Source organism: Stegostoma tigrinum, chromosome 6 (assembly GCF_030684315.1).
Source record: "Stegostoma tigrinum isolate sSteTig4 chromosome 6, sSteTig4.hap1, whole genome shotgun sequence".
Lineage (NCBI taxonomy): Eukaryota > Metazoa > Chordata > Chondrichthyes > Orectolobiformes > Stegostomatidae > Stegostoma > Stegostoma tigrinum.
Genome location: NC_081359.1, coordinates 16,633,091 through 16,657,131, shown reverse-complemented (window position 1 = coordinate 16,657,131; position 24,041 = coordinate 16,633,091). Strand labels below are relative to the sequence as shown.

The 24,041-nt window shown below is 40.7% G+C and overlaps 1 protein-coding gene across 1 annotated transcript in view; it reads left to right on the top strand.

Annotated features, from left to right (window-relative positions):
* pcca (propionyl-CoA carboxylase subunit alpha) overlaps positions 1 to 22,579 on the top strand; it is a 352,214-nt gene extending 329,635 nt beyond the window's left edge. The window contains exons 23-24 of the mRNA XM_059646462.1: positions 16,763 to 16,840; positions 22,105 to 22,579. Coding sequence (XP_059502445.1) covers positions 16,763 to 16,840; positions 22,105 to 22,173 — 147 coding nt within the window. The 3' untranslated portion in view covers positions 22,174 to 22,579. The remainder of the gene's footprint in view (positions 1 to 16,762; positions 16,841 to 22,104) is intronic.
* The last annotated feature ends 1,462 nt before the right edge of the window (positions 22,580 to 24,041 follow it).

Below are 24,041 nucleotides of genomic sequence, written 5' to 3'. Positions count from 1 at the left end.
TGTGTGAAGGAGCTTAAAGAAGATAGTAAAGTACGACTCTCAGAGAGAATGTTCATTTTTTTAAATGGGGCATCTTTATAATTTAAAGCGTAAGCTGCCTACTAAAGTGGTGTTTAGTCAGTCTTGCTTTTGGTTTTTATTTTACAGTAAAAGTCTTAAAACTTGAAATCAGCAAATGACTGCAATCTCTGATTTCCTTTTATAAGTTATTGGTCATGACAGAGATTGTAACACTCATACTTAATCTACTCCAGGCCCAGAATTTGATGAAGTTGAGTGTTTTACACTGAGGGCTGTTAGTATGATTTTATTCCTCATGCTTCAGCTCCCGAGTCATTTTATGCCTTCAGATTGCCGGCAAAACAAATGAGCAATGGAGTAATTAGCATGTTAAAGAATGGCAGGAACCAACATTCTGTAGTCAGTTTTAATTCATCTTAACAGTGGCAGTTATGTAACATTTGAAACTCATGGTGCATTTAAGGGTGTGCTGAAGTTTGTTGTAAGGCTAACGATTGAGGGATACTAATAACCCATAACTCCTAGCTATTTGCAACTAACAGGAAATCTCTCCAAAGTCACAGGTAGCTAGGGACTTTTCTAACATGCCAAACATACTGCTATTTCTGAACAAATTCTAAGTTTATTTGATAGAACCAGATGTGTGACGTCAGATGACTCAGTTGGTGGCACGCTTGAGTCAGGAGGTTGTGGAATTAAATCACAATCTAGAGACTTTGGCTCCAGAATACAGGCTGACCCTCCTAGCACAGTGCGTAGGGCATAGAACAGTACAGCAAAGGAACAGACCCTTCAGCCCACCGTGTCAGTACTTAACACGATGCCATTCTAAACCAATCCCATCTGCCTGCATGTGGTACACATCCCTTTATTCCCTGCCTGTTCATTTGTTTGACTGAATGTCACATTGCCATTGTATCTGCTTCTACCACCTCTCCTGGCAGCACATTCCAGTCACCTTACCACCCTCTGTGTAAAATACTTGTCTCACTCATCTCCTTTAAACTTTCCCCCTCTCATCTTAAATCTATGTCCCCTATTGTTTGACATTTGCACCCTGGGATAAAAACTCCAATTATCCCACTCTATTCATGCCTGTCATAATTTTATATTCTATCAGGTTACCCTTCAGCCTCTGATGCTGTATCGAAAATTATCCAAGTTTATCCAACCTCTCCTATTAGCTAATACACTCCAATCCAGGCAGCCTTCTGGTAAACCTCTCTTACATCCTCTCCAAAGCCTCCACATCTTTCCTATAGTGTGCCAACTAGAACTGTGCACATGACTCCGAATGGTGCCTAACTAAAACACCCCCTGAGGGAGTGCTGCACAGTCAGAGCTTCCTTTTGATGTCCCGTCTGCCTGTCGGGTGATAGTGAGTGACAACTTTTACAGTTTCAAAGAGGGCAGGGAAATTCTTCCAACTATGCTGATCAATATTTACCCCAAACAGTACCATTTGGAAAAAAGGATTCTGGTCCTTATCACATTATACTTTATGGGGCTTTAGTGAGTGCAGACTAGCTGCCAGGTTTCTTCTATTACCACAGTGTCTACACTTGGAAAAGAACTCCGTTGGGTGTAAAATGTGTTGAGATTGTCTGTGATTATGAAAAGTGCTCTGAAATGAACATCCTACTTTTGATACCTCCAGTAAGTGTGTAGATATTAGTTTTCAGCCGCAATCTGAATTCATGACGATTGTACTTCAGTCCTTTGACCTTCCAGTCTTTCGGATTCTTGAATAATTTAATAACATTTGAATAGTAGGTGAGACCTCATTCATAGTCTGACACCATAATTAGGGAAAGAAAATCGAAGCTTTGTTAATCCTCCTGAAGAAATCCAGTTTAATGTATTTGGTAATTGGGTGCATCCATTTTAGCTTAGTAACATCTACAACAAAAATTTGCGTTTATATAGCACCTATAACTTAATAAATTTCCCCAAGACTTTTCAAAGGAGTTACTATCAAATTATGTATTACAGCGAGCATTTGAGCAGATCTTAGAACAGAGAGAACCAGAAGCTTGGCCAAAGGGTTGGGGGTTTTAAAGAACTAACTTTCGGAAGAGCAATGGAGAGAATTCCAGAGCTTATGACCCAGGTAGCTGAAGGCATGGCCACCAGCGATAAAATTTAGGAATGCTGAAACTGTCAAGAGATTTTGTTGGATTGCTGGCTAAAGAAAGTGAAGAAGGCAAAGAGTGAATTAGAGGAGGTGTTTAGGCAATGAAGGCATTAAATCTATCTGAGCTCATTTGACTATAGCTGAGGAGTTTCATTAAAATACACTGACGTGCTGCATGTAGTGGCACGTCGATAGATCATGTTACGTTTTGGATCATTAGTAACATCACTAACATTAGTAGTGTTAACTGAAAATCCTTTGAAACGATTGTTCAGTTTGAAGGATAGTAGGAACTGCAGATGCTGGAGAATCTGAGATAACAAGGTGTAGAGCTGGGTGAACACCACAGGCCAAGCAGCATCAGAGGAGCAGGAAAGCTGACGTTTTGGGCCTGGACCCTTCTTCAGGAAAAAATGAAGAAGGGTTATTTCAGTTTGAAGGGGAAGGACCAGGGCTCTGCTTGGTTCTAACGGTTAGAGGTGGATCACAAGAAATCCATTTTAGGACATGATAAAAATGAGCAGAATTGCACTCCTTTCCAGCACAGTGTGGACTCCATACAGATTTTTGTGGTTTTCAATAATCTGAGCAATACAAAAATGGAGCATGATTTTCAGCCTGAGTTGTTTAGTTGTCTGGCAACCCAGCTTCCCTCGTCAATCCCTTTGACTGATTTCGGTCTCCTTTTTGCTGTTTGTATTGCTTTTGTTCTGTGGATGCCTCAATAAACCAGATTGTGAGATGATGGAACTGCATCCTAGACTGTTTTGCAGATTATAGTACATGGGGTGGTGAAATGGGACTGAAGGTGGAATTTTGCTTGATGCCCGCGATCTAATAAGCAAGGTATTCTAATATGGTCCATGAAATCTGTATCTGCCAATTAAAATGGGGACTCCAGAGCATTAGAATTTGAGGAGAAAGATTATAGAAACAGTAAAAGAAGCGTTTATCCTTGAACGTGTTTTCAGCACATTTGTTTATTAATTATACACAAAAATATTAGACGTAGCAATAAAAGGCTGTTTGACTGATAGCTAAGGATTATTCAGTCAGTTAGTGAAGGATCTAGATAATTATTTTGGTATATTTGCCTTGGCAATACCTCAACCAAACAGAGTTTGATCTCAGAGAAGCACTCCATGTGATATAAAGAAATGTTAGGAGACACTGGATACTGCAAAGGATCTTGATAATACTCTGACAGTAATACTAAAGTTGTCTGCTCCAGAAGGTGCTGTAACCCTAGCCAAGCTGCTCCAATGCAGCTACAACACCAGTATCTATCGACAAAGTGGGAAATTATCCACAAAATACAGGACAAATCCAACCCAGTCAGTTACTGGCCTGTCATTGTTCTGTGTCATCAGTGAAGTGATGGAGGGTTCATCAACATTGTAATCAAGTGGCACTTGCAAATGAATAACCTATATACCAATGTTCAGTTTGGATTCCGACAAAAGAGTTGAACTCCAGAGATGAGGTGAGAATAACCACTGTTGACATTAAGACAGCATTCAATCAAAAATGAGGTCAAGGAGCCCTAGCAAAACTAAAGTAATTGAGAGTCATGGGGAAACTCTCCTCAGGTTTGAGTCATACCTAGCATAAAGGAAAATGGTTGTGACTGTTGGGAGTCAGTCATTTCAACTTCACTAATCAAATACAGCAGTTTCCTAGCATTGTGTCCTAAGCTCAACCTCTTCAGATGTTTCATCAATGATCTTCCCTCCATCATAAGGTTAAAAGATGGGGATATTCACTGATCATTACATAATATTCAGCACCGTTTGCAATCTCACAGATAGTCAAGTAGTCTCCATACACAGCAAGATTTGGACTACATGTAGGCTTGGGCTGTCAAGTGGCGACTAACATCCGTGCCACACAGGTGCCAGGCAATGATAGTCTCCAAAAAGAGAGAACTTAATCATCTGATTGATTTATTGTCACATGTACTGAAATACAGTGAAAAACTTTGTTTACAAGCGGTACAGGCAGATCACAGAACACAAAGGATGTACAGATCAAAAAGTCTTAGACGCATACAGGACACATTGCAGGTTATATTATTTGAGGCTGGAGTCCATTCAACAGTCTGATAATGGCCAGAAAGAAGCTGTTCCTGAACCTCCTGGTGTGTGTATTCAGGCTTCTGTATCTTCTGCCTGATCAAAGAGGTTGTAGGAGGTCATTACCAGGGTGCGATGGGTCTTTGATGAAGTTGCCGCCTTTTTGCAGCAGTGAGCCGTGTAAATAGAGCCCATAGATGGAAGGTTGGCTTTCTTGATGATCTGGTCTGTGCACAGCACCTCCTGTTCAACCAGGCTGTTACGTGCCCAGACAGTATGCTTTCTATGGTGCATCTGTAGAAGCTGGTGAGGGACCTTACAGAGATGCTAAATGTCCTGAGCTGCATGAGGAAGAAGAGGCATTGATGCGCCTTCTTGACTGTCACATCTATGTGAGAAGTCCAGGACAGGTCGTTGGTTAACATCACTCAAGGAACTTCCTGCTCTTCACCCTCTCAACCTCAGTTCCATCAGTGTAGATGGGGGCGTGTTCTCCTCCTTTCTTTCTGAAGTTGATGATCACTTCTTTAGTTTTGCCACTGATGTTAAATGACAACATTCTGGGACTAGCCATACAAATACTGCAGCTACAAGAGCGGGTTGGAGACTAGGAATTCCATGATGAGTAACTTACCTCCTGTCTCCCCAATGCTGACCACTATCCAGAAGGCACAAGTCAGGAGTGTGATGGAATATTTTCCAGTTGCATAGATAAATGCAGCTCCAAAACCACTCAAGTAGCTTGACATCATCCAGAACAAAGCAGCCCACTTGATTGGCACACATTCAATGTTCACTCACTCCACCATTGACACACAGTGCTACTCATGGTTACCATCTACAAGATGCACTGCAGTAACACACAAAAATTCCTTTAACATTGCCAGCCAAATCCATTACCTCTGCTAGCTAGAAGGGCAAAAGCATCAGATGCATAGGAACATTACTACCTGTAAATTCCCCTCTTAAGTCATTCACCATCCTGACTTGGAACTATATTACAATTCCTACACTGCAGCTTGGTCAAAATCAGGGACTCCTTTCCTAAGACCATTGTTGTCCCTACAGCCCAGGAACTGCTCTACCTTCTTGGGGCAATTAGGGATGGGCAATATATGCTGACCTCACCATGTTCAATGTACGATAATTTAAGAAATGAAATACTTAACACATTTTTCAGCAATAATATGGAATCTGTTCACAGCCAGACATTGTGGAATTGCAGAACACTGACAGTGGATGTAAACCTAGCAACTAATGGTGAGGATGCACGGGAGAGTCAGCCTGAGATTGTACAATGAGACTTCCAGGAATATGTTCAACCAGAATTGGCAATGAGAATAGGACACAATATCATTTGGGGCCTATAATGGATGCATCTGAAAGTTGGCCTGTTTTGTAGTCTCTGCTGCTACGTCCAGTTTCACCCCAAGTGGGCTTTGCTTGATGAAGGCCAGTCCAAATGAATCTTCAGACAATAATTCTAATCTGTCAAATGCTAAAACTGTATGAAACAATAAAGGCATGAATTCACAAGCCTGTTTTTGAGCAAAGTTCCGTGACCCATATTGCGAACAGCTTTATGTGTGAGCTGTGTCTTAGTACTGCTAGCTACAAGTATAACATTTGAACAGGAAATAAAAGCATAACGGATGCTGGAAATCTGAAATAAAAACAGAAAAGTGCTGAAGAAACTCGGCAGAACTGGCAGCATCTGTAGGGAGAGAAATACAGAGTTTGTTTCAAGCCCAATATGACTTCTCCAAAACTCTCTTTCTCTCTTCTTAAATAGGAAATTATATGCGTTATCAAATTTGAGTGACATGAATTTATAGCCTGCATGTTTAAAAGATAAATTGTTTGTTGGCAATATTTTGCAAGATGTTGACTTTAAAATTCTTCGTTACAAGACCACATTGGCTCTCCTCACCCCTCTCCAGACTCCCAAATCTCTGTAACCTCTTCTAGCATTAGAGCCTTTGAGATTTCTGCAGTCCTTCACTACTGGCTTCTATCAACTTTCAACTTCTCACCATTGGCAACTTTTATTTGCCTTGTGCCCAAGTTCTAGAATTCTGTCCCTGAACTCCTTTGCATCTCTCCCTACCTTGAAATCAGTCCTTAAATGTAACTCTTTGATCAAACGAGTACACATAAATTGCAGTTTCAGCTGAAAGGTGCTTTTGGGGCCTTGGACTGTAAGGAGAGCTGTAGTTCTTTCAAATTTGAATACTGTATTTACTGCTCACGCTGGAGTAGAGTCTACATTGGGAATACCAAATGGAGGTTGGGCGACCACTTTGTGAAACACTTTCATTTGGTCTGTGCATATGATGTAGAGCGTGCAGTGGCCATTTTAATTCTCTACCTTGCTTTCTTGCTGTTGTAGATTGATGACAGGTGTTAGTGTTCCAGTATAGCCAACTACAATCTGGAGTAACTTTCAATTAGAAACTTCTGCGCTCAGCATTGAGTTTGACAATGCAAGACCATCGGTACATCTATCTTCTTTCTTGTTCTTTGCATGCTTTGGCCTTAATCTTTTTAATGACCTTGTTTTTGCTTTCGTCAGCAACTGATGTTTACACCCCGTCTTTCCTGTTCCAATTGAAAGACCGAAGAGGTTAACTCCTGTTTCTTTCTCCGCAGATCTGCCAGACCTCCTGTGTATTTCCAGTATTTTCAGCTTTTATTGCAGATTTCCACATCAACAGTATTTTGCATTTATTTAATCAATTTGAAAATGTGTGATGGAAGAGGGAAAAGCTTGCAAAGATTAAAAAAAATAAACGAGGCAAACCTGTAAACGTGTGCAAACAAGTTAAGCTATCTTACCTTGTACAGAAGGGACAGGTCTTCTGACATAAAAAATACAATATGAATTGCAATTTATCACTTCCGTTCCTAATCAGTGCTTTCAAAAACACCAAATAAAAGATAAGTTGCAAGAAAATAGAAAAAAAGTCCCGTTCCAGTTTGAGTATACATTTTCCCAGAGAAATACCACAGCATTTTTAACCAAACTTGCACCCTGACCTCAAAAAGTCTTCAGGAATTCTTATTCCAATCCTTACTCTTCTTCTTTGGAGTGAATTAAATTTCATTACGATCCCTTGTTTTTGTTTTGATTTGCCCAAACAGAAGGTGATATTGCAGTTGGACCCCCACGACCCTCTTTGTGCCTTCTGTCACATTTAGCAGACAAACACAGGATGTGACAGAACAAAGAGGTTTGTGACCTTACTGAACCTTTACCGAAGGACCTTTTGCCTCTTACTAAAACCTGTAGGAAGTTATGTGATTTTCTGCATCATTCAGATAATTTTCTATTTGGAATAACTGCAGCCCAGGGTGTTTTATTTGTTTAAGCTACCAAAGTTGTTCCATGGCGTTGTACTGCTCTGTACAACAGATGCTCTGCATTAATTGGCCTGTGCAGATCTGACCCCGGCTGTGGGTTTTAGCTGAGAATTTCATAAGCTTATTTATTACTGCATATTACCTGGCATGGATGATATGAGCATTGAAAGCAGAAGTATTTCATGGTCTGCAGTTTCTAATGTCGTGTGGGTTTAAAAACCTGTATTTCTTTGGTAATGTTTAAGCAGCAGGCAAACTCTAAATATCATCCATCAGGAGATAATTTTTTAATCCAGATACTCAAATGACTGATGAACCTGTCTCTTGTATGAAATGTTTAGCACCATAGAAAGCCATATGTCACTGGCACCAGTTCCATTACAGTCCTCACATTTCTGAAAGATCTGCACTTAAAAAACAAATTTCAAATCCTCTGGCTTTCTGTTTTCATTTTTAACTTAGCTAAAAAAAGCTACTGCTGGAAGAACACAACTTAAAAAAGAAAGCGATTTTGTGACCACCCCTTTTGAATACAGAAAGACTTTGCGGTTTGCTTTCTTGAGCAAATAGACAATAAATGCTTGTTGCGGGGGGGTTTCAGGAGGGTGTGTGGGGGTAGGGGAACTCTAATGTATTTTTCCATCTGTTCAAAACCGATCACAGCCCATGATAGTGCACTCTCCCTCATGTGGGAAAACCACAGCTGTTACTGTATGCCACATCCAGCAAATATATTATGCTCATTTCACATCTCGAACGGATCAGGACCAAAATTGTGGCATTCCTTGTCAGGGACGGTCATGCTTTGCATTTTTAGTTCAGAACATTTCCTGGCATCTGTGCGCACTGAAGTTTCAGTAAGTAAATGTTATCATAAGTAGCCTGGATCAATACTCATTTATTATTTCAGGCCATTGTCTGAATTTCTTAGAATCTTTCGCAGTACACGTTTCTGCTGGATGCTTCTCAGCGTAATGCATTGTAAAGCTACAAATACGTATGGTAAAATGCAGAGTTTTAATGGGCTGTTCAGTTCGTTTTTCTAGTTTTTACCTACAGTGCTCTCTGCGAGCAGCATTTGCCTGTGTGAGACTTTGGAACCTTGTTTTATGAGGGTTCATTCATGAGAATAATTAAAGGGCACTTGGCAGCCCCCTTAGAAAATACAGCAGATGTCTTTAAAGAATGGACTTCAGAATCTTCTTGAGCCATCCCGCAGTCATGATGTTCTTACACTAGGCATATGTCTTCATATTACTTGCAAAGGCTAAATCAGTTTACCTTTTTATTGGGTTATCCCCAAAATTTTAAGATGCAAGTCCCTAGGGAGGAACCTCTCTGTGAAAATAAATGGGCCTTGATAGATTTCCATATCATTTAGAACTTCCCTTAATTGCACAGAGAAGACGTGCCAGTAAACCTGGAAAATTGGCAGCTTATATCTATTATCGTAATGTTGTAGGCCATGGCAAGCAGCTGGTCTTATTTCCCATCACTCACAATTAATCATCAGTCGGAGATGTCTGAAAATCTGAAAAAAAAAGTGGCAATACTATGCGACGTTCAGAGGCTTCTAAAATGCCAAGCTCTGTGCGGTGAATGGGCCAAGTTTTTTTTTCCCCTCTTTACTGCAAATTCATTCTGGCCCAGAGCGGACTGCAGTCTAATGAGTTGCCAGTCTGATAATCTGATGCGAATGTGAACCCTGACCTGGTGTCAGAAAGGAAGAGATGCTGTAGACTGGATGAAAGGTATATGTTTCCAATTGACCAAACTTTGCATCAGTTAGAGGCAAAAAGGGAAGTCTATCATCAATGATTGGATTTATCAAAAAGACTCCTAGGGCTTTTAACCAGTTTGGAATTAACACTGAAGAGTGCTTGTCATAATCATTAAGTCTTCAACATAACTTTGAAATTGTTTGTGAAATGCAGTCTAAATATGATTTAGATTTATTTCATATTGCCACTTGTACCTAAGTACAGTGAAAAGTGTGTAATGCCACGACACTCCGGTGCCATCTTGGATTACAAAGTAAATTACTGAATAACTTGTAAAATACTGAATAAATTGATGTTGCTGAAACTGAAACAGCTTCAAAAGTTCACTTTTCCACTCCATAGACTTCACTGTCTCTTGGCGCTGTTAAAGTTTTAGTGATATTTGCCATGGTCCCAGTTCTGTTTCTATTAAATAATTTAATAAGTTAGATAAAGAGAATCTTTTACTCTGAATGAGGGACTGGTGTTTCCAGAACAAAGGGACAGGAACTTAAAAATTAGGGCCGGGTCATTCGGACATGAAATCAGAAAGCGCTTCTTCAGACAACAGGAAATAGAAATCCGGAACTCTGTCCCCAAAATCTGCTGAGGCTGGAAGTGAATTTTTTAAAAAAGCAGTGGAGATTAATAGAGTTTTGTTGGGTCATGGATTAAGAGACACGGAACCAAGGCAGTTGGATGAGTTTAAGGTACAGATCAACTGTGATCTAATTGAAAAGTGTTACAGGTTGAGGGACTGACTGACTTCTGGAATCCTATTCCTATTACCACAAAATAAAAATCTGTAATAAAGCCACAACTGTGCACTGAGCCAACTTTTATCAACAGATCTGATAGGTGATTATTAGTTTTCTGGGAGAATGGTGAGAATGTGGTATTCACTACCATGTAAAGTGGTTAAGATGAATAGTAGAGGTGCTTTTCACAGAACCCTAGATAAAGCACATGGCTGAGAAAGAGATAGAAGGTTAACCTTTTCGGGTCAGATGTACACAAAAACCTGCTTTCATTCGGCAGCTTTAACGTGTAATAAAACTCTCCAAGGCATTTTGCAAAACAAACCATGTGCATATTACGACAGGTGACCAAAAGATTGGTCTCAGAAGTAGTTTTGAAGTCGTATCTTAAAGCAGGATAGAGAGGTAGGGAGGGAATTTCAGTGCTGAGGGCCAAGGCAGCTGAAGAAGTGGTCAATAGCAGGGAAGCACAAGAGGCTAGAATTTGAGGGGTGCACATGTTGTGTGGGTGAGAGGGGATGATAGAAACAGGGAGGGTGAGGCTGTAGAGGGATTTCAACATGAGGATGAGAATTGGTGACATTTTGGTGGGATGGCAGCAAGTTCAGGTAAAGGTCAACAAATTACTGTCAAATAACAAGGGCCAAATGGTCTGCTTCTGTGCTGTAAATTCTATCATTAATTTAATGCTTTTTATTAATTGTTGGGCAATTTTCAGCTAAAAAAAACGTGGTGTAAACTGAAAATTGACTGTAAGTTGGCAAGTTGGTGTAAGTTGAAGAACCCTCAGGCAGCCAGTCACAATGATCCAAACTCCCGCAGGTGACTTTTGTCAGATTTAGTCCAGGCCACCAGATGGAGTATCTACTTCAACAGAAGCGAGGGATTTTGAAAAAGAAAGGCCATTTCCTGTAAGTTCTGCTTGAATTGCCTGTCTCTCCATCCTGAGAGTTTGGGGAGTGACACTTGACAGCAGATGTGAAAAATGCAAACCATCCCGGCCTCCTAGTGAGAGCGAGCGAGCGAGGAGGCTGAAAGGATACCAGGGAAAGCAAGGCTTTGTTTTTAAGAACTGGGCGGAGGGCTGCATCCTGCCAATTGTTGAGTGGCATGTGATCTTTTTAATCTCTAAAGGATTCACGTAGGGCCCTTGGTGCCAAGCACATTGCACGCTGGTGTACTGTGTGCTATTATATATGCAACTCTGTATGTTTTCGTAGTCAGGGAGTACAGTCTAAGACACAAAGCCAGTTAATATACTAAATAAACATTTTTACAATCCAGAATGGTTACAGCAGAGAAGGAGATCCTTCAGCCCATTGTGCTTATACTGCCAGCTACTACAGTTCAGCTCGTCCTATGTCCCCATAGTCCTGCTTTTTTGTTTTCCCCTGTTCTTGCTCTTATTCTTGTTTTCTATTTTCGGGTCCGTTCCAATTCTAACCATTCACAGCAGAAGGCTTTTCCTCATGTCACCATTGCTTCTCTTGTCAGTCCCTTTAAATCCGTTTCCTCTGGCTCTTGATCATTCTGCCAACAGGAACTGTCTCTATCGTCAAATGACGTGTGTGCACGCACTTGGAGGCTGAGCTACAAACAAACCGTTGCTAACACATTCAACCAAGGCGTGTAAGAGAATTAACCACAGATTAAACTTCTAGAAAACAAATGTTCCTTACCAGCCCACTCCTGCCACACAACACTGCCACTGAACTATCACAACCCTCAGCAAATTCCTGGGCAATGTGGATGCCATATGACGGAAGCCTCCATTAAAATTGCAAACAAATATTGACAAAGACGTACAGTATTGACTGCAATGCACCAATGCAGCCATGAAGTTCAAACCCAGCACCAAGCTCATTGTCTACAGAGCAGCCATGGTTCCCACCCTCCTGCATACATCAGAACCATGGGCCATGTACAGCAGGGACCTCAAATCTCTGAGAGTTATCACCAGCGCTGCCTTCACAATCCTGCAATCTGTTGGCAGGATAGGCGTTGTAACATGAGTGTCCTCTCCAAAGCAAATATCCCCAGTATCAAGGCAGTGGTTAACACATGCCAACTTCAATAGGTGAGCCACATTGTCCACGTACCCAACATAAGACTCCCTAAAAAAGTGCTTTACTCCAAGCTCCATAATAGTATGTGATCACCAGGATGGCAGAGAAAATACTACAAGGATATTCTAAAAGTCCCCCTAAACAAATAAAACACCCCCATGAACACACGGGAATAGCTCCCTGTTCCCTCCTCTTCAAAGTCTACCTGCCCCATTTGGAGCAGAGTCTGCTGCTCCAGGATTAGACTGTTCAGCCACCACAGAACCTTACCCCACCTCCCTCCAGGTTAGACCTATCAAGTCATCCTCAAGCATGAGGGGCTGCCAAAGGAGAGGAGAATTCATCTCTCAAATTTCCTGCCAACCTTCTATTCTCTAAGGAGAATAACTGCAGCTTTGCTAAACTATCTGCAGAGCTAAAGCCTGCCATCCTTGGAACATTCTCACAAACCAACCTTGCACCCTCTCTAAAGCCTGCATATACAAGACCGTAGGGTTACTAAGAACAGTAAGATGTTCTGTATCATCTTGCATGGTTTGAATATTTGCCACATTGAAGTCAATTTACCTTTTACAAATTCTGAAAAAGGGTCACTTGACCCGAAACATTAATGCTACTTTCTCTCCACAGATGCTGCCAGACCTGTTAAGTTTCTGTAGCTATTTCTGTTTTTTTTTCTCCTTTTGCTAGCTTTGCTGTATGTTGAATCCTTTTAGCATTCTGCCATGACCAAATGTCGGAGCAAATTACTGTAGATGCTGGAATCTATACTGAAAACAAAAAGTATTGGAAATCACTGCGGGTCAGGCAGCATCCGATCAGCTCTGATGAAGAGTGATCTAGACTCGTAATGTAAGCTTGCTCTCTCTCCATAGATGCCGCCTGACCCGCTGTGATCTCCAGCACTTTGTGTTTTCACTACAATGACCAAAGCTGAATTTAAGGAATTAACACAGAAGAAATACTGGTGTAGTATCGATTCTGTAGGTACCTTAAATATGTCATACCATAAAGGGGAGTTTGCCTTTCATTCCCTATAACATTGGTCATGGAGAAAATGTTAAAAGCTATTATTTAAGACATAACAGGGCAAAAAACAAATTGCTGGAAAAGCTCGGCAGGTCTGGCAGCAGCTGTGGAGAAAAATCACAGTTAACGTTTCGATGGCCCTTTCTCATAACAGGGCACTTGGATAACTTCAAGGGAACCAGGCAGAGACTACATGGTTTGGTCAAAGTGTTTAACTAAGTTATTGGACTAAAGTGAGGTGACCAGAACTGCACACTATACTCCAAATGTGGCTAAACCAAAGTTTTATGCAGCTGCAACATACCAACTTTTATACTCAGTGCCCCAATCAATGAAGGCAAGTATGCAGTATGCCTCTTTACCACCTTATGCTCTAGTGTTGCCACTTTTCATGAGTTATGGACTTGTTTCTAAGATCCTTCCGTATAGCAGTGGTCTTAAGGGTTCTGCCATCCACTGCATACTTTCTTGAACTTGAACTTCCAAGAAGCATCACATCACACACTTCACATTCCACCTGTCATTTCTCTGCCCAACTTTCCAACTGATCTATATCCTGCTGTATTCTTTGACAACCGTCTTCACTATTCACAATTTCAAGTCGTCTGCAAACTTACTAATCATACTACCTACATTTTTATCTAAATAATTTATATATATCACAAACAACAGAGGTCCCAGCACTGATCCTTGCAGAACACCAGTGGTCACTCTTCCACAACTACCTTCTGTCTTCTACAACCAAACCAATTTTGTATTCGACTTGCCAACTCACCATGGATCCTATGAGACTTAATCTTCTGGACCAGCCTACCATGAGGGACCTTGTCAAGTGCTTCAGTAAAGTCAATGTAGACAACATCTACTCCCCTACCCTCATCAATCATTTTGTTCTTTCCTCAAAAAACTGAAGCCAAATTTGTGAATCCAGACTTCCCCGCACCACCCCCCCCCCCACATAAAGTCATGCTGAATGCCCCTAATAAGTCTGTTCTTTTCCAAATACCAATAAATCCTGTCACTAACAATCTTCTTCAGTAATTTCCCCACTGCTGATTTAGGACTCCCCAGCCTATAATTTCCTGGATTATCTCTGCTTCTCTTCTTAAACAAAGGAACAATATTGGCTATTCTCCAGTTTTCTGGGACCTCACCTATGAAATAGAAAGAGATAAAAATAAATATTCAGAAAGATCTCTGTCATGGCCCCAGGAATCTCCTCCCTTGGCTCCCTCAGTATCCTGGAATGGATCCCATCAGGCCCTGGGGACTAATCTACCTTACTGTTTTTCAAGCTACCCATCACCACCTCCTCCTTAATATTGACATAGCCTAGAATATCAATATATCCCTCTGTAATTTTACCATCATCCATGTTCTTCTTCTAGATGAATACTGATGTGTGTACTCATTAAGGACCTCACTCACGCTCTTTGGCCTCATGCATAAATTCCCTTCTTTGTCCTTGAGTGGATGTATCATTTCCCTAGCTACTCTCTATCTCTAAAGTACTTTGGGGATTCACCTTAATCCCATTTGCCAGGGACATTTCATTGCTCCTTTTATCCTTCTTAATTCCTTGTTTAATTTCTTTCCTACTTCCTTTATATTCCTTCAGGGCTTTATCTGATTTCAGTTTCTTACACCTTACACATGTCTCATATTTCTTTTTGACTAAACTTTCAATATTGTACTTAGGCATTCAGAAGCCATTTAATAACAAAAGTCGGAGTATCATTAAAGAATCCCTACAGTGTGGAAGCAAGTCATTCGGCCCATTGAGTCCACCCACACCCTCCCCCATCCTTGTAACTTCCTGCAGCTAATTTACGTAGCCTACACATCTTTGGACTGTGGGAGAAGTCATTGCAGAAAATGTAAGCTCACAGTGTAGGGAGTAACACATTGGCAAGGATAGAAGATTGGTTGCTAACAGCAAGCAGACTATAGAAATAAATTGTATCTGTGATAATGGGAACTGCAGATGCTGGAGAATCCAAGATAACAAAGTGTGGAGCTGGATGAGCACAGCAGGCCAAGCAGCATCTTAAGAACACAAAAGCTGACGTTTCAGGCCTAGACCCTTCATCAGAGGGTCTTTTTCAGGCTGGGATGATGCCATGAGTGGTATGCCACTGAGATCAGTACTGGGGCTTCAGTTCTTTACTGTTTATGTAAATAATTTGGACAAAAGGACTAAAAGTATCCTGGATAACTTTGCTGATGACACAAAGATAGGCAGGAAATTGGCTTGCAAAAAAGATATAAGGAATCTATAAAGGACATAGATAAAGTGAGGGGACAAAGATCTGACAAATGGAATATAATGTGGGAAAGAATAACGAGATGTATATTATGTAAACGCTGAGAGATTGCATAACTCTGAGGTACAGGGAGATCTGGGTGTCCTCTTGCTTGAATTCACTGAAGGCTGGAACATGCATTTGGTAAGTAATCGGAGAGGATAATAGAATGATATGGTTTATCATCAAAAGAATTGAATGCAGGAGTAGGGAAGTTATGCTTCAGTTATACAGGGCATTGTTGAAACCACATTTGGAGTACTGTCCACATCACTGATCACTGCATTAATATCCTTCTATAAGTACATTAGAAGCAGCTCAGAGGTTTACTAGACTTAATATCTGGCATGAGCGGATTTCCTTATGAGGGTAAGTTAGACAAGCTAGGTCTGTGTCCTCTGGAGTTTAGAAGAATTAAACAATACAATTTAAAACATTTAAGATCCTGAGGAGACTTGACCAGATGGACGTCAAAAGCACATTTCCTCTCACAGGAAAATTTAGAACTCGGGGTCATAGCTTAAAAGTAAGTGATCACCAATTTAAGACAGAGTTGATGAAACACTTTTCTCTGAGAGGGTTGTGATACTTTGGAACTGCCTTTTGTAAAGTTATGATTGGGTGCAGAATCTTTAAATACTTTCAAGCAGAGGTAAATAGATCCTTGATTGCCCAGGGGATGAAAGACTATCGGGGACATGCAGGAATATAACATTGAGGTCAGCCACAATCTTAGTGAATGGTGGAGCAGGCTGAGAGGCGTATTATTGTTCCTTGTTTGTGTGCTGATCTATTAAGATGCGCCAAAGAAACTGGTCTTTTGAACGACTTCTTTGGCCTTTGTCCTGATGTTTCCTTATTGATGTCAAATTTTGTCCAGTTTACATTCTTGTGAATCTGGTATTTAAAATGGCAATACTCTCCCATGAGAAGGTCAGTGAAGTGCTGACACTAATCATCATTTCAACTTTATCCCTGCAGCAGCTGCCAGTAAACAGTGCAGCAAAAACATCAAACCTGGCACCTTTCTGCTTGGTTTAATTTTCAAATTTAATTTTTAAACAAGAAAAACAGGGTATCAGCTGGCCTGGTAGCATTCAGCTCATTTTCTGTAATGATTTTTCTCATGGTGTATAATTCATTTTCTGCATGTATCTTTCTGGGACAGTGAAAATGCTGGCCTTTGTGGCTGAAAACCTCACATTTTATCAATCTTCAGTTTTTAATAAAACATTTTCTTTTAAACATAAACTGTGCAGGTTACTGAAGGTCAGGAGGTCTGTGTAATTGAAGCAATGAAAATGCAGAACAGTTTGACTGCTGCAAAATCTGGCAAGGTATGTTCACTGGAACTGATTATAAACGTTTATCTGTTAATGGGTGAATGGTTGGAGAAAGTAATGCCTATGAATTTAGGTACTGCTGTCTATGAACATGTATTTTCTTTGGTTAAATGTTAACCTTCAAAAGTTCATCTTGAATTATTATTTTGATTTTCCCTTCATGTAAAACAAAACTTTGCATGCAAATATTGGATAGTTCACAATTTTTGAGGCATGAAATCTCTTAAATTTTAAATAAAAATGCAGATCAGATGTATGCAGCAGATAATTTAAATATGCCACTTCAAGTCATAGAGTTTTACAGCACAGAAATAGGCCCTTCGGCATAAAATATCTGCACCAGTCATCAAGCATCTATCTGTTCTAATCCCATTTTCCAGCACATCATCCATAGCATTGTATGCTATGGTGTCTCAAGTGTCTCAAGTGCTCATCTAAATGCATCTAAAAGCCTTGATGGTTTCTGCCTCTCCCACCCTTTTAGGCAGTGAAATCCAGATATTCCCCACCCTCTTGGTGAAAAACCATTTCCTCAAATCCCCTCTAAACTTCCCGCTCCTTACTGTGCATCCTGGTTATTGACCCTTTCGAGTACAGGGAAATGTTTCTCCCTAGCTACCCTACGCATGCCCCTCAAAACTTCTGTGCACATCAATCAGGTCCCATCTTGGCTTTCTCTGCTCTGAGAAAACAACCCCAGCCTGTCTGATCTCCCTTCACAGCTGAGGCAGTATCCTGGTGACATTTTTCCCCTCTGGTACAATCGTATCTATCCTCTATACCAGACTGTACACGGTCTGCCAGCTGTGACCTAACCAACATTATATACAGCTCCATCATAATCTACTTGCTATTGTATTCAATATCTTGATTAATGAAGGTGAGTATCCTATATGTTTTCTTAACTTCCTTATCCACCACTCCAGCTGCCTTCAAAGATCTGTGAAAATGCAAACCAAGGTCCCTCTGATCCTGTACTTTTTAGGGTCCTACCATTTATCATGTTCTCCTCTGCCTTATCATCGTCCCAAAATGCATTACCTCATAATTTGCAGGATTAAGTTCAAGTTCCCACTGCTTTGAACAGTCTGTCTGTATCATTCTGTAGTCTAAAGCTTTCCTCATCGCTGTTTGCCATACCAATTTTCATGTAATCTGCAAACTTGCGGATTTAAAAATTAATGTCAGAACCCCTGCGACCTCCTCCATAGGCTAAGTATTTATCCACTTTCAAGCTCACCAATAAAGCTACTACCTTCTCCTTCTCAAAGCTAATTTGTTCATATACATGGCAGTCCCCCTTCCTGTACCTACACTCTCCTTCTCAATAGTGAATAGCAAATCACTCCTTTAAGACTCCAACAATGTTTCCTGGGTTCACTCACAGATTGCCACGTTGGTCCTTAATAAGTGCTACCCTTTTCCTGGTTATTCTCTTGCCCCTAGTATACTTGTATACACCTTTGAACTTTCCTTAATGTTAACCCCTATACTTTCTGTTCACTTCTTATGCATCCACTGTTTTGAACACTTGGTATCTGGCATAACTTTCCTTCTTTTTCCTTATGAAATCCTGTACATTCCTTGACATCAAAGATTCTCTAGACTTGCTTACCCCACCTTTCACCTTTATTGGAACATGTTGGCCTGCACTCTCACTATTGTCCTTTGGAATGACTTCCATTGCTCTGATGTCGATTTTCTTGCAAATCGCTGCTTCCAGGCCATTTTGACCAAATCCTGTCTGATAATATTAAAATCAGCTTTCGTCCTAGTTCAGAACTTTTATTTTAGGTCCATCTTTGTCCTTTTCCATAATTCCCTTAAATCTTACTGAATTATGGTCACTGTCACCAAAATGCTCCCCCCCACCAACACACCTATCATTTTCCTGGTTTTATTCCCTTAAATTAGGTCCAAAGCCATCCCCTATTTTGTAGGACTTTCTGCATGATGGTTTAAAAAGCTCTCCCAGGCAATTTTAAGAATTTGGCCCTCTCTCAGTCTTTCACACTTTCCTTCCTAGTTAACATTGGGAAAGTTGAAATTATTACTAATATTACCCCACTATTTTTGCACTTTCCTGAGATTTGCCCATATATTTGTTTTTCTATCTCTTCCTCTTTGGGACTCTATTGTATTCCCATACCGTTTTAGCTTTTAGGTTCTACCTCTATGCCCTCAATTGAGGAGCCTTCTAAAATATCATCCCTTTTTATTGTAATATTTGACTTCTGATCAGTATTGTGACACCACCTCCTCTTTTATACATCCTGTCCTGTCTCACCTGAAGATTCTATATCCTGGAATATTGAGGAACGGACTGGTATCTTCCTCACCCGTGACTCTGTATTAGCTCTGATATAATACTCCCATGCATAAACCAACATTATCAACTTCTCTGCCCTACTCTCAAGACCCCTTGCATGATGCCATCCATGCACCCTTGTGCCATAACTTGACCATATTTGCACTGCCTCTATGTTGTCCTTGTGGTTCTTCTATACTTGTTTGTGCATCATCCCTACTATTGTCTCCACTGTGTATCTTATTGCCCTGCCAAATTGGTTTAAACCCCCACCACCCACACCAGAAAATATCCCTGCAAGAATGTTGGTTCCATTCTGGTTCACGTGCAACCCACTTGCACAGGCCCCCCCTTCCTCAGAAATGGATCAAGTCATCCAGGAATCTACAGTCCTCCCTCCTGCACCAAGTCTTCAGCCATGTATTCATCAGTTATATCTATCTATCTCTATACTCACTAACACATGGCACTGGGAAGAATCCAGAGATTACAGCTTTTAAGATCTTGCTTTTAATCTGCTACCTAGTTTCCCCAAATTCTTGTTGCACTTTCTGAATGCTCTTTCTATCCTAACCCAATGTGGACCACAATTTCTGACTGTTCACCTTCCCCCTTCAGAATGCCCTGCAGCCAATTTATTGATATCCTTATCCCCGGCCCCTTCAGAACACTGTCCTGGAGTCATGCTGCCACAAAACACCTGTTTGTACCCTTCACTATTCCAAAGGTTACTCTAGTTATACCTTGCATTGCCACCTTTCTGATCATACTTTACCCTCAATGTGCAGTTTGATGTCACTGTATCTCCAAAAAAAGGGCATATAGAATAGGTTCCTGTCTCTCTTCTTATTGCTGGTGTAAATAAACGAGTGAAAATTCATAAGTGACCAAAGATGAAGAGAAATGTACAATGGAAGTTTAACTTGAACCCAAAATGGATCACGGTGAACATTTAAAGAGAAGCAAAACAACACAGATGCTAAAAGTCTGAAATAAAAACAGAAATATTCAGCAGGTCAGGCAGCATCCATGGGGAGAGAAACAGTTGATTTTTTAGGTCTATGATCTGGAACATGTTATGGATTTAACAGGCTTTATGCATGTACAGAGACAGGGGAAAAACACAGGAATAGAGTGGAACAAAGAAACATGAGGAGATCCTTGAGGTTGCCCTGTTGAAATCTACTGAGGCTGACTTTGGCTAATCTGCAACCTAACTCCATTGGCATACCACTGACCCATATCCTTGAATGGCTTTTGCTAAGGAGAGTCTACGTTCGATTCAAAATTAACAATGGGAAGTTATCACTAATATTCATTTTCAGAAGAGTTCCAAACTTCCACTTGCCTTAGTGAAAGGTCTAACTGATTTTTAGATTATGCTGTCCGGTCCTAGACTTACGAACCAGTGGAATTAGTTTCTACTTATCCACCCACTTTGTTCCCTTAATGAACAAATGAGAAAATACAGCACAGGAACAGGTCCTTTGACCCTGCAAGCTTTTGCCAACTGTCTAAAACCAACAATCTAAGAACCTGCCATTTTTCGATCTGTATCCCTCTATTCCCTTCCTATTCATGGACTCTTAAATGTCTTCAGGTGCCTGTTTCCACCATTTCTTCTGGCATTTCTTCACGCTGCTACCACTCTGCGTGAAAATCTTCCCTGTCGCATCTCCCTTAAACTTTCCCCCTCTGATCTTGAACCTGTGTTCCCCTGTAATTGAAACTTCAACCCTCGGAAAAAGCCTCTGGTATTCCACTGTATCTATGCCTGTCATAATTTTGTAGACCTCTATCAGGTCTCCTCCCGGCCGTTGTCGTTTCAGTGAAAACAGTCCAAGTCTTTTTAACCTTTCCTCATAGTCAATGCCCTGGAGACCAGGCAACATTCTGGTGAACTTTCTCTATACTCTCTCCAAAACTTCAACATCCTTCCGGTAATGTGGTGACCAAAACTGCACATGATACTCCAAATGCGGCCTAACAAGGGTTTTACATGGATGCAACATGTTTTGCCAACTCATATACTCCATGCCCCAGGTGATGAAGGCCAGCATGCCATATGCCTTCTTAATCAGCTTGGCTACCTGTGTCGCCACTTTCGGAGAACCATTTGTATGTTAATGTTCCTAAGGGTTCTGCCATTTACAATATAATTCACACCTAAATTTAATCCTCTGAAATTTATCACCTCACATTTGTCGGGATTAAACTCCATATGCTATTTCTGCACTCAAGTTGCTAATCTATCTATATGATGTTGTATACTTTCACAGTCGTTGGCACGATCAGCAACTCTACCAACCTTCCTGTCATCAGAAAACTTGCTTATCAGACCACCCATGTTTTCCTCCAGATTATTTATATGTACTACAAACAACAAAGGACTTAAGACCGATCCCTGTGGAACACCACTAGTTATCAGGCCCCATTCTGAAAAACATCTTTCCACGACTACCCTCTGTCTTCTATGACCAAGTCAGTTTTCAGTCCGTCTAGCCAGATCACCCTGAATCCCTTGTGATTTTAGTTTTTGTGCCAATAGCTTGAAAAATTTGAAATTCCAGGGAACATGACCCTAGTTGGTGTGATTTCTCTTAGTAATTTAACTGTTGGAGTCCAGGTATTATTCCAGTAAATCCAACCAGCACTCCCTCCAAGGTCACAATGGTGTAATGTCTCAAATGGCTCAGTTACTCTGGTGTGATCAAACCCAGGGCTTTGTATAACTGTAGTATGAACAAGTAATTACAATAAATGTTAATACCCTCGAAATTAAATTTGAACTTTGTGTAGGATCAATTATTGGAAAAATAGTTGTAATTGGATCCAGTGCTGCAGAAATTATTTTGCTCCTTCCTGTTTCCAGATAAGCATTACATCGGTTGTTGGTTACCATGTTACCTATATATGACTGTAAATGTCTCTTGTTCTTGATTTTGTTTAGGTAATGAAGATACACTGCAAACCAGGAGACACGGTTGGAGAAGGAGATATTCTTATTGAATTTGAGTGATGTGTATTCTACAGAGGAGCATTTTAGAAGTTTTACCTCATATCATGTACATGGATTTTTGATTGTAACTCCTCACGGTAATACTCTGGTAGACATTCCCATATGGATTTTCTCTTTATGACTTCAGTAATATTTACTGTTATTTTTGCAGAATAGGAACACTAAGTACTCCCCATGTGTATAACTGGCAGCATTGCTAAATTTTGGAGTTTTCCCTAGCTCAGTGGTATGGAAATATACTATGATACTGAGCTGTTAATCAAAATATTTGACCTTAATTGAGGAGGAACTTTATCACCAGCTTCGCACACAAGTTAATGGACATTTTAGTTACACCTCCAACTTCTTCACATTTATTGATCCATGTTTTTTTTTCAAAATAAGTAAAATGCTTTTCAAACATTGTTATCTGTTTTCTCATTTTCTCTCACATCTAATTGGCTGTGAGGGTGGGGGGTGGAGGAGTGTGTCAGGTATCATATTTTGTTGAATTTATTGATGAAAATTTCCCTGCTGAGGGTCAGTAACTAAAAGGTGCAGATTTGTGGTAAGTGCTGAGTTGTGATCTGATATGTGTTGCTTATGGAAACAGATTTAATGATGACTTGCAAAGGGGAACTGCATAAATACTCAAAGGAAAAATAAATGCCGTGGGGGGGGGACAAAAGGCAGGGCATTAGGAGAAATTGGATAGCTCTTACAAATTGCTAGGAAAAGCGCAATTGACCATATGGACTTTCTCTGTATTATATGACTCTATGTTGAGAAAATAGCCTTCAAAAGGGGGGAGTGTGGTGGAGGGAGCATGGAATTAGAGATTGTGAAAGGGGCAGGGAGGAAATGAAGATTGGAAGATACAGAAAGAGGACAAAAGGCAGAACAGATCGAAAGCGTAGGTGGGAAAGAGAGGGTAGTAGGAGGCAGAAGAGAAAAGAGGAAAAGAGTGTTGGTGAAGGGGAGAAGTTGGGTAAGAGGTCAGGGAAGGTGGAAGGATGGTTGAGGAATTGAGAATGGTACAGGAGATAGACAGGAGGGTAATGGTATGTGGAGTTTGTAAACTGATAAAGGTGTGTACAGAACAGAAACCTTACAGTCTGAGGAAAAAAAACCCAATCACACTCACTTAACTATCCCTGCTCAGGAAGAAGTTACAGTAATTCATTGTACTGAATTAACAAGTCTCTGCCAAATATTTGAATGACACAAAAAGCACATCATTGCTGCAACTCCTGGACTTGCACAAGAGCAACTTTAACACTTATACCAGGAAGCTGCTCTCTTAGCGCAAGAAGCAGGTGGGACTTTGAGAAGAAAATTATTCTTCACTTTGTAAAAATGTCAAAATAATAGTTCATAGGCAAGCAACAGTTGGAAAAAGTCCTCTTCACAGTGTACCTGTAGAGTTGAGGAGGCAAATAGCTTTTCGAAGTGTCAGGAAGTTGAGGACTATGTGAAGCTAACACAAAACAGGAGTTGCAGTTACTGAACGGCCTATTCCTATTTCTTACGTTAAATGCACAGGTCTCTGGTACGGGGCTTGAACCAAAAAATTTGAGTTGGGATTGTGAATTTTATAGCCATTGCTGCCAACGAGTCAGTTTTCTTCAGTTCACTCAAGGGATGGGGGCATCGCTGACTGGCCAGCATTTATTACCTAGTCCTAGCTGCCCTTGAGATGATGGTGGCAAGCTGCCTTCGATGAACCGCTGCAGTCTGTGTGCTGTAGGTTGACCCACAGCGCCCTTAGGGTGGGATTTCTACGATTTTGAGCCAGTTGAAACATGAAACAAGCATATCTCCAACATCACTAGCCTGAGATAAGGTGAGTCCATTAGCAACATGCAGAAATACACAAACTCCATCTGTAT